The sequence below is a fragment of the Plectropomus leopardus genome, chromosome 11 (assembly GCF_026936395.1).
Source record: "Plectropomus leopardus strain MGB_pleo_1.0 chromosome 11, ASM2693639v1, whole genome shotgun sequence".
Classification (NCBI taxonomy): Eukaryota; Metazoa; Chordata; class Actinopteri; order Perciformes; family Serranidae; genus Plectropomus; species Plectropomus leopardus.
Window position 1 is genome coordinate 33,662,537 of NC_142186.1, and position 11,480 is coordinate 33,674,016.

Consider the following 11,480-nt stretch of genomic DNA (forward strand, 5'->3'; position numbering starts at 1 on the left):
AAAAATGAGCAAGAAATTAAACAAATTTGCTCAGGGTTAAAGGCATCTAAAGGCAGCACAAGGAAACTGATGTCCAACTAGGTTTTAAAGGGTTAATAATTATAATTATAATAATAATAACTTTATTTATATAGCACCATTAAAAAAAGTTGTTTACAAAGTGCTTTGAGAGACAAAGCAAAGTGAGGAATTCAGGGAATAATAAAAATAGAAAAATAAGAATATCAACAATCAAGTCAAACCGAGAAAGGTGTAGGACAGTCAAGCAAAAAGGCCACAACAAAATGCATATACAAAGGTCAACAAGAGTAAAGCAAAGTTTTAGAAGTTTTTAGAAAATATTTTTTAAATGCAATAAAAAAGGATAAAAATAATAAAAGAGGAAATCTAACAAGATGACATCACATCAGTGGGGATAAAATAAAGATAAGAGGATAAAAACAGATGGATAAGAGATAGATGAACAAGTAGATAAATTATAATGTGACAAGATGTAAGAACAGGACATAAGAAAGATGAGGTACAAATAAAAAGAGTAAGAGCAGCTAAATGAATAAAAAAAGAGATTAAAAAACATAATTATGATAATAATAATAATAAGTAAATAAAGGTAAAAGTGAGTTTTGAGAAGTGATTTAAAAGATGTCACTGATTCTTCACGGTTTATCTCCTCAGGCAGCGAAGAAGAGCAAACGTTAAGCGGAAATGCAAATACTAAGCCGCAAATTCAGGCATCTAAATGTACTAATGTCTGTATGCTGCTCCAGACTCTCTGCTGAAGCTGCAGCTCTCTCGTCTCACACCGCGTGAAGAGACAAAAACTCTCAAAGCTGCTGCGGTCCTTTAAGAATGTAGTTCACCCCTCCTCCTCCTCCTCCTCCTCCTCCTCCTCCTCCAGCCTCAAATGACCTCTCCTGGCAGTCGGAGCGGTCAAACATCCTCTCTCTTGGCCCCCGCCGCCTTTTCCCTCAAGGTGAAGTCATTGACTATTCAGCCACTTGTGATGCCTCTCTTTGCACTTGTGATGTTGCCTGGGATGCAACAAACCCCCCTCACCGATACAACCCTCTGCCTAACACAGAGTGTGTGTGTGTGTGTGTGTGTGTGTGTGTGTGTGTGTGTGTGTGTGTGTGTGTGTGTGTGTGTCTTAGACAGAGAACAACTGAGTCACGCTGATGTCTGATAACTTTGAGCCATTGTTAGATTTGAATCGTCAGACACGCTGGATGCTTGTCAGAGGAAATTATGCCAAATTTGTCAGTTTGATGTGGAGAGACGGAGACGTGACAGGAAGCTGACGGAGCGGAAGCTTTACTGTCTGCTTTGCTCTCACTGTCAGATTTTTATGGAGATCAATTTTGGCCAAAGTTTTATGTCGCCAAAACCCCAAACAATTGGCCATTGATTACATAATCGATTTTAAACTTGCTGCAAATAGTATATCTGTATCAGTAGGTGGGTTAACATTAACCTTCAAATTGCCAAAATAGACATTGCAAATATAAAATACAGTTAATGGAAACACATCACTTTGGCAAAAAAGTTTTTACGCTCGCATGAGGTGGTATTAAAGAGAGGATAGGGTCATGTTAAAGAAAAAAAGATTGGAAAAGAAGATTTTGAAAATAAAACCATAATATTTCAAGAATAATGTCATAGTATTATGAGAATAAAGTCGTAATATTAGAAGAATAAAGTCTTAATAACTGGAGAATAAAGACATAATATTAGGAGAATAAAGTCGGAATTTTTATGAGAAAAGTATTAATTTTACAAGAAATAAAGTTTTAATTTTATGAGAATTAAGTCGTAATTTTACAAGCATAAAGTCGGAATTTTACAAGAATAAAGTCGGAATTTTATGACTTAATTCTTGCATATAAACTTATGGGATCCATTTATATAATTGGGGATGCATTCGAGTATTAATTTTGTTTTTAGACTTTTTAAACTTACAAGTGTGTACCCTTTGAAATCTGCATTGTCATCAGTTTCTTGTGTTTTGTATGGAAACCTTTTGCAAACCTGAGCAAACTAGTTTGATTTAGTTTGAAACTTGGCTGAAAAGGCAGCGAGCAACTCTGCAAGAGATGACAATTGCAATAAATTAGGAAACATAATGAAATGAAAATTAGTTTAAAAAAAAGCCAGAAAGAGAAAATATTAGACAATAATTATTTGATTATTACATATTTAAGATCATACATTCACATTTTTACATGTTTTCAAGCCATTTCCTTAAAAAAAAAAAAAAATTTAATTTTTTGTTTATTCCTTCATGTGTGCTTATTTTCAGGGAATTTTTCTGCAAGGCTTTACTAATTCCTTGCTAATTTATGGTAATATCTTGTGACGTTGTTCATTACCTTGTAGGGTTTGATTTGAGATTGAGCCAATTTGCTCAGGTTTCCAATGGTTAATGTCAGTATTAGCCTCACAAAGACAGCTTCATAATAACTCAGCAGCGGGTTTTGTTTGTTTGTCTTTTTCACATGTAAATCTTGTGGATTTGGGTATGTTACAGTCTGCAGTAAAATGATTTAAACGACCAGCTTTACCCTGAGTGGCATTTCTGCCCTCAAAGCTTTCATTTTGAAGCTACAGAGCCAAATTTAGGCATTAAAAATGGTTTAATGGTTATTTATTAATCCTATTTTGATTAGAAATGTTTCTCTGCTGAGACCCAAAAACAAACTTGAATTTGCTTCGTCAGCTGGATTTTAAAGCTCCTTTCAGTCAGACGGAAGCAGTCGTTGATTGTCTGTGGTTTATTTTGTCCTCAGAAGAGACGAACTCTTCCTCTCTGCTGTCCTCTTCTTGTAACAGAGTTTGTATAAAAGATGAAACAGTCTGCTCAGCGCCTCCAGGTGAGCTGCTCGTTCATTCAGGTGAAGCGCTGACAGGTCTCGCCCTTGTCGGCGCGGATTCGGTGCCGAGTCAGAGGTTACCAGCTGTTTCCTGTTTGTTTTGGTTCGTTTGTGCCCGGATGAGCTGACAGAGAAAGTTTTGTCAAACACACAAAAAATACTCAAAAACTGCTGCTGCTTCTTCCAGCCTGCAGCTCAACTATTTATTTCTTTATTTATCTTTCATTTGTCCGGCTGGAGCCTCACATCATTTATTCACCTCCTGCCTCCACCACAGAGATGCACATGTGTTCAGAGACACGGGGACGAGCAGGACTCCAAGTTAATAGAAATCTCTTTTAGGGGTCAGTCTTGAATCTCAATCACAGGCTGCGAACCAACAGTCCATCTCCAATACACGTTTTTATTTTCTTTTTTCCATTTTTTTTCGGTGCATCTCTTCATGAACGAGAGGCTGGTGTTATCTCTTCAGGCGGGTCGTTACCAAAGTTGAGGGGCCCTGATGGCAAAAGCATGGTCTCCTTTAGATTGAGCCTCAACTGTTTTACTGTTTATTGTAGGTAATTATGTTATTTTATTTTAATGTGTCCATTTGTAATGTATTGTCTATGAGAGGTCTGTTTTTTACGGTGCCTGCCTTAGAACTATGGATGAAATTTAGCAATTGCGTTAATTTTTGCATATTTACATTGATGCTTAGTGCTCATATGTTGATTACTATGCACTGTCCTAGTTCAATAAAAGACCTAAGGCTGCATGTTGGCTCATAAGGGGTCAACATTTCAGAAATATATTTTGGGGCTAGACCCGTACGTGCTTCAAAAGTGATCAGTAAAATCTTAAAATCAATTTTAAAACACAGGAAGCTCAACATCTATGTGTCTATCCAGATTACTCAAGATAATCTGCAGACCTCGCTGTGAGCTGATTCATGCAGGAACTATTTTCTTTCTACCAAATTCCAACTGCCAATCACATCAGTGCACAGCATGAAGCGTGCATGATTTGTACAACCGTGAAAATCAGTTACAGTAGTCAGGTCTTTGGAAAATGAGTGTGTGAATGATTTTATTCCACATCAGAGTGAGAGTATTGATTTGATTCTGGAGAATTTGATCACTCTCACTCCTGTTAAGACCCCTCAGTGTTTGCAGCTTTTTGGTAATCTGAAGACTTTCTCCTGTTGGATCGCTGCCTATTTAAACACAGTTTGAGGTGGCTGGTCAGCATGTTTGATGAGAAAAGAAAACTTTTCCAAGAAGAAGAAAAAAGTCTTAATAAAGGAACAAATAGGATTATAAAACAACAAAGAAACACAGCATAGGGGAGAAAAAAGTTAAAATGCTGGAGGATAAAAGGAGGGTAATAATGTTAAATCAAGTTAAGTTTGAGGCTTCAGTCCGACCCTCCGGGGAGTTTCTAGGGAATCAGAATTCAGCTCACGCTCTGCAGCTCCTCAAGTCTGACTCACAGCAGCTACAGAGCTCCAAGGACACACACAGTCCCTCTGTCTGTCCCAGTCTGTCCGTCCGTCTCACACACACACACACACACACACACACACACACACACACACACACACACACACACACACACACTAAAAATCCATTAAACATTCACAAATAGTCAATATTGTTTTTAAAATCCCAGCATGTTTATCTGAAAGATTCGAAAGAACGGGGATTATTATTTTCATTATTATCCTTACAATGTGATTACTGATTGAATTATTAGTTAATCTACATCAGTTTTAACCTGCAAAAACTATTGATTAATTTAAAGCAATACATCAAATCTACACCACAACAGTTTGATTTCTTTATCGATCCAGGAGAGTCTCAGTGAGAGCAAAGATTTCTTTTTAAAGATCGTCAGCAGACAGAGAACAAAAAGTGTCGAAAGACACATCAGAATTAGGCTTTTTTACAATTAATATACAATTGCCAACACAAACAGATAAAAGATTTCATCCTGGCATGGGTGGATTATGGACACGCAGACGATGGGGCCCCCTGGGCACAGATATGCAAAGGGACCCACACAGGAGCCATGGCACACAGATTTAGTGCTGCTTTTGTGTCTCCTCATTGTGGTTTTGTGTATTTTTATAGTCTTTTGAGTCCCCTTTGGGTCATTTTGTGTCTTTTTCAGTTGTGTTGTGTCTCTTTGTGGTCACTTTGTGTTTTGTGGTGGTATTTGGCCCTCTTTGAGGTAATTTTGTTTTGGTTCTGTTTTAGTTGTTTTGTGTCTTGTAGTCCTTATGTTTTTTGTGTCTCTTTGAGGTAATTTTGTTTTATTGAGGTAATTTTTTATTTATTTGCGGGTCATTTTTTTGTTATTTTTTGGTTGTTTTTTTACACTTTGTGGTTATTTTGTCTCTTTGTGGTTATTTTGTGGTTTTGAAGTTTTGTGTCTCCTTAAAGTTCCTTTGCATGTATTGCATGCATTATTGTGGTCCTTTTGTGATTGTTTTTGTGACTCTCTGTGGTCCTGTTTATGCATTTAGCCTTTTGTGTCTCTTTGGGGTATTTTTCGTTATGTTTTAGTGATTTTGTGTCTTTGCATTTCATTTTCACGTCTTTGTGGTCCTTTAGTGTCTTTTTGTGGCTGTTTTTGTCTTTTTGTAGCCATTTGGGTCCTCTGAGTTCATTTTGTGTCTTTTTTAGTTGATTGGTGTCTCCTTTTCTGACCTTTTGTGTCTCTTTGTGTGTCTCTTTATTGTCATCTTCTGTCTCATTGAGGTCATTGTTTGCCTTTTGTACCCATTTGGCTCAATTTAAGAAAATGCTGTGTTTACTTTGGTAATTCATGTCTTTTTTATGTCGTGTTGTGGTTGTTCTGCCTGTTTTTGTTATTATTTTGTGTCTCTTTGCTGTTTCCTTGCATCTCTCTGTGGTCTTTAGTGTCTTTGTGGTTGTCTTGAGTCTCTTCCTGGTTGGTGTGTGTTAGTTGAGTAACATCTTACAACTGAAGGCCAGGGGACCCCTCGACACCCCCGGCTCTTTCCTGTAGGCCTGTTCAATCCTAGACACAACCTTAAAACAACCACACAGTTGTCTAAAACAATGAAAATTAACACCAAATAACACTTAATAAAGTTTGTGAATGCAGGAGGAATAATTTGTATTCACAGTGTTCAATGTGATTGATAAAGTCATCTGTTTTCCTGTAGAGATTCTGATCTCAGCTCACTGGTTGCTGCAGTTTAAATGTTTGAAGAAAATCGGCCTCCTGCCACCTCTCTGCTCTGCATTTGATGAATGGCTGCGATTATTCAGTCAATATGTGTTTCTGTTGTGAGCGTCTGAACTGACTTCTTTGGGTCAGACCAACTAATAGATCAGCGTCTCAGATATTTGGTGTTTTTGATTTGTTCACTTTGTGTCAGCTGATCTGGGAATTTTTGGTCACAATGTAACAATGACTGTTTTATTAAACAGATATCTGCGAAAGATCTAATCTAGATTTGATATCAAGATTTCACTTTGTTACAAAGATTTCTGCTTGAGCTGGCTGTATGGTAATTCTTGTTTGTAAATATGTTCACTTTAAAGGTGAAGTGTGTAAAATTGAGGGGGATTTAGTGGCGTCCAGCTGTGAATTACAGATTGCAACCAGCTAAAACTTCTCCCAGGTAGAATTCCTTTGTTTACATTTTTCAGGAACTGAATTATCCACAGAGGCCTCTTCCTCTCCAGAACAAACAAATCAGGCGATTGAAACAGCTAGAAACACTGAATAAAGCAGTTTTATGTCAAAAATCAGTGAATCTCCACTGAAGTTTGGCAATTTGGGGATGGGCTGCTCACCCTCAACATGGTCACCACTTTTCTCTCATCAATTAGTGAGGGGCTCACCTTTCCATTATGGCTCCATAACTCGCCTACACGGCCTTGGATTGGAAATAATGACGGCTAGTGCGGTGGCCGCAATAGAAATAAAGCTGCTGATGTTTTAAACATCCATCGCCATGGTTACTGGGATGTTATCACCAGAGGAGAAGTCGCACAACATCACTCAGTGGAAACACGGTCAGCTCCACTTTGAGTTTTATCCACATTTCTAAAATATCAAATCTGTGATGGAAACCCGTCTATTTTAAATCCGGCGCTGCTCGTTGCAGTGGGACTTTTTATTACGGTAGGTGCCGTGAAAATGAGGACGGCTGAATCTGTCAGCACTGTTTGGTTTGTCCTTTCTGGGCTGCTGTAGAAACATGACTGTGCAACATTGCAAAGTACCACTCCTCATGTGGATATAAGCAGCTCATTCTGAGGTACAAAAACACAAGCATTCTTATTTGCAGCTGATGATACACTAAAGAAAACATGCTTATTGTTTTATATTTATTTCTGCCAAAATGTCCCCCTAAATCCTCCACGCTGGAGCTTTAAAACCAAACTGCAGTCTGAGGTTCTCGTCATGTTCAAGTTCAAACTTTGTCTTTCAGCCGCAGACCGGATGTGTCTCTTCCTGTGCTGCTGTGTGCCATCTGTCTCCTCGTCCTGCCGACGTCCTCTACCCACCACCACGACTCAGGTACGCACCCCTCCCCTCTCTGTCCCGCTACAGACACCCACCTCTCCATTAAATCATACGTGACCTCTGACTGTGAGGGCGACGGGGTGCTGTTTAATCATTTCCTGTCATTCATTGTTTCTGCTGACGCGCTCCCTGGAGGCCATTTGTTTTGAAGGGCGTCTGAGTGTCCCAGCAGGACATCAGACTGATACAGCTCAGTGTCCTGTCCTTCAGTTGGACTGAATGGAGAATATGGAGACATGAGAGTGGCGTCAGTGTTACCTCGACTTCTCAGAAAGTTACCTTTAACTTTAAGGTTCTGTCCTCCTCAGATGACTCGAAGCTGCTGCATGTGACCATCCCTGCCACCCCGCCTGTGGTCGCCGTGCTAGGCGGCTCTCTGACGTTACCCTGCCTGGTGTCTCTGGCCCACCCGCCGCCGTCCCCGTCCACCAACGGCCGCCACGCTGTGCTGTCCCTCCCCCGGGTCAAATGGAGCGTGCTGACTCACGGCCGGGAGACAGAGATCCTGGTGGCCCGCGGCGACAGGGTGAGAGTCAGCGAGGCCTACAAAGAGCGAGCCTCGCTGCTCAACTACGCCTACTCCCCCGCCGACCTCACGCTGCGGCTGGAGAGCCTGAGGCAGAACGACACCGGCTTCTACCGCTGCGAGGTGCAGCAGGGCCTGGAGGACGCCGACGATGTGGCTCAGGTCAAGGTCAAAGGTGAGACAGAAACACCGAAATAACTTTCAGTGTTACTGTCTGCCACCATGCACTCGAAAGTCTCTTTGGTCCTCAGTCTCAGGCCCAGTTTGGGAAATCAGAAAGGGATGCAGCAGTAATCAGCAGCAATGCAGCTCCCATTCATGTATGAGCAGCTCGTAGTCATGTGTATTTGTATATTTTATGTACATAATATATAGCATATTTGTCCACTCCCATATTGATAAGAGTATTAAAAAAAGAAAAATAACCCTTTAAGGTACATTTATAACAGATAAAAAATGTGCAATTAATTTGCGATTAATTTCGAGTTCACTATAGACAATCATGCGATTATTATGCGATTATTATAGAAATATTATGTTTATATATATTACAGTTATACACTGAAAGCTGCAATATGAGAGAGAAAGAAAGAAAGTCATCAGCCTTTCAGGCTGGCGGTTTGGCGACGCTTACATCAGGGCCGTTGGTAACTGACGACCTCAGAATGAAATGCAACAATCATCTTTCTCCAGAATTGTATATTGAGACCTTTTAATATATTATCTTGGCCTCTTAAAAATATTTACATAAAAGTGGTTCATTAATACATTATATTTTCCAAAATTTTCAGAAATTTGCATAATTTCTAAACAGAACTTTTCCTGCATCCTGCTGGTTGCTCTGCCTCTAACATGAACACATAAAACATGACAGCATCCCAAAGCTGTTTTTTGTTTTTTGATTATTACAGGGGTGGTGTTCCATTACCGAGATGCATCCAGCCGCTATGCCTTCACCTTTGAGCGGGCCAGAGAGGCCTGCGAGGAGATCGGGGCTGAAATCGCAACTCCGGAGCAGCTGCTGGCCGCCTACCACAGCGGGTACGAGCAGTGTGACGCCGGCTGGCTGTCGGACCACTCAGTCAGGTGAGCGCTCTGATGTCACACAGGACACGCCTCACCAGATCAACGGGCCTCTTCAGCATTTTGTGTCTCAGGTGTTGAGCGTGTTTTTGTAAACAGCCCTCAATCCTTCATGCAGTCTGACGAAAACAACACAGACCTGATTGATTTAAATTTTTATTTCAAATATGTACCTTTTTTCCCCAAGACCATAAACACACAAATCAACAAAAGAATAGTGCATAAAAAACAAACAAACAAACAAACAAAAAAACTGTCAAATCTAATGTTCGAAAAGGAGTGAGACGAAGTATAAACCTATTTGACTCCCCCTCCATTATTCATTAACTAATAAATCTACATATTCTTCCTTACTTACATGTAACTCATGAAAACTATATATATGTGTACCAATAATATTTTAGAAAGAATAATAATTAAAAATAGAATAAATAAATGAACAACCAGTACACATAACATTGACGCACCGCTGTCTGTGTGTCTGAGGGAGCGTCCAGCGTACAGGTCTGTCAGGTCGCATGTTTGATAGCGGACCTCTCAGTCAGCTCACGTTTGATCATCCAGCAGCTGAGAGGCTCTCGTCTGATCTAAAACTAAACATTTCTTCATACCTCAGCGCTCAGAGAGCAGCTGAGCGTGATGTTTGGAGTGCAGCCATCATGAAAGAAGAGGAGTTTGACTGCAACATTTCCCTCCGCAGATATCCCATCCACACGCCCAGAGAGGGCTGTTTTGGGGACATGGACGGCCTGCCAGGGGTGAGGAACTACGGCCTGTTAGAGCCTGATGAGCTATATGACGTCTACTGCTACGTGGAGAATATCAATGGTACGATAACAAAAGGAATTCTTAAAATGTACCTTATTTTTCCACTTTTTTGTAATTTTGCAGATTCTCTTCAGTTAAGCTGCTTTCACACTGCCGTGCCGTAACTGCCCTGACAGCCACCTACCAGCATGAACATTTCTTTGTTATTAATAATTTACATTATTTGTTCATTTCAGGGTTTTGAGCATTTGTTTCATTCATCAAAGGTGCTCTTAATTCATTGCATTACTTTTCTGAACTGAGCAACTAAAGATCTTTGACTTCTTGTTAAGTTTGCTTTAACATAAAATTCAGTGACATAATTAGGATTTGAATCTATGTTCATAATTTGGGTTTTGACAAGATGTCATTTAACCATTTTTCTTCAAATGCAGCAAATAACTTCTCTCTTATTGTTCTCACTCTGCACGGTAAATTATTTCTAATAAATGTACTGTACTTCATCTTCTTCAAAGACAGCATGAAGCTCTGCAGCTCATGGAGAATTCTGCACTTTACTCCAAAGAAAAACTTTCTTATTGATCCTATTATCATTTGAAAAGTTGTGCTTCAGCAGAAGGGTCCAAGGAGTCAAAAAAATAGAATAATATAGCAAAAAGCAGCGAGGATTTGACGACCTACAGTCCGCCGCATCTACATGCAGCAAATGGAAAGTGGAACACAAATACACACAGACATGGTTTTAATGTTGTCTACATACTTTTGGCCATGTATTTGTTTACAACCTTCTCACTGACACTGATTCGTTTCTCGATCACAACAATAAAACTAGTGAGTGAAATAAAGGAAAAAAGAGAAATAATGACCCAAACTACCAAAATAAGAATAAAGATATATCTATAAAAAGCGTATAATCATTTATTGCTCTTGATTTCAATCATTTGATGACGCTCCACTCAAAAACCCACAGCGAAGTCACTGAGAAAAGATCATCAGAAGCTGACACACCTGTCTCCTGGTGTACAGGTGAGGTGTTCCATGGCTCCGCCCCCCAGCGTTTCACCTTCTGGGAGGCCAAGGCATACTGTCTGAGTCATGGCGCCGAGCTGGTCACCACGGCTCAGCTGTACGCGGCCTGGAACGACGGACTGAACCTCTGCAGTCCTGGCTGGCTGGCGGATGGGAGCGTGCGCTACCCCATCGTCACCCCCAGAGAGCGCTGCGGGGGCGGCGAGCCTGGCGTCAGAACGGTTTACCGTTACAGCAACCAGACGGGCTTCCCCGAGGCCCACACCAGACACGACGTCTACTGCTTCAGAAGTAAGAGAACAGCGACCAGGTTTATTTATTATTGTTTTATTTATTTACAGTGTGAACATGATCCAAGTAGTTATATTGCAGCCTGTTTGTATGGAAGCCCTGAAGGGCAAGTGAGAAAAAAACATTTTCACAGATGAAAAAAAAAAAAGTTTCATGTTTGAAATAATAAAAAAAAAATTGGTGAGAAAAAAAATTGCAAGAATTTTTTTTGGGAGGGAGAAAATTGGGGTTTTGCGAGAAAAGAAAAAAATTGCAAAAAAAAATTGAATTTTTTTGCAAGGAAAACATTTTTTCCAATCTGAGGCAAAACAAAATTAGGAAATTAAAAAAAACAACAACAACAAATTGAGAATGAAGTTGAAAAGTTACTG

General features: G+C 39.9%; 1 protein-coding gene across 1 annotated transcript in view; it reads left to right on the top strand.

The window, feature by feature from the left end:
- The window catches only part of bcan (brevican), a 31,888-nt gene that overhangs the window by 9,298 nt on the left and 11,110 nt on the right, over positions 1 to 11,480 (top strand). Inside the window, exons 4-8 of the mRNA XM_042489814.2 lie at positions 7,318 to 7,406; positions 7,721 to 8,113; positions 8,850 to 9,024; positions 9,722 to 9,849; positions 10,816 to 11,109. Of these exons, the coding sequence (XP_042345748.2) occupies positions 7,318 to 7,406; positions 7,721 to 8,113; positions 8,850 to 9,024; positions 9,722 to 9,849; positions 10,816 to 11,109 (1,079 nt within the window). The remainder of the gene's footprint in view (positions 1 to 7,317; positions 7,407 to 7,720; positions 8,114 to 8,849; positions 9,025 to 9,721; positions 9,850 to 10,815; positions 11,110 to 11,480) is intronic.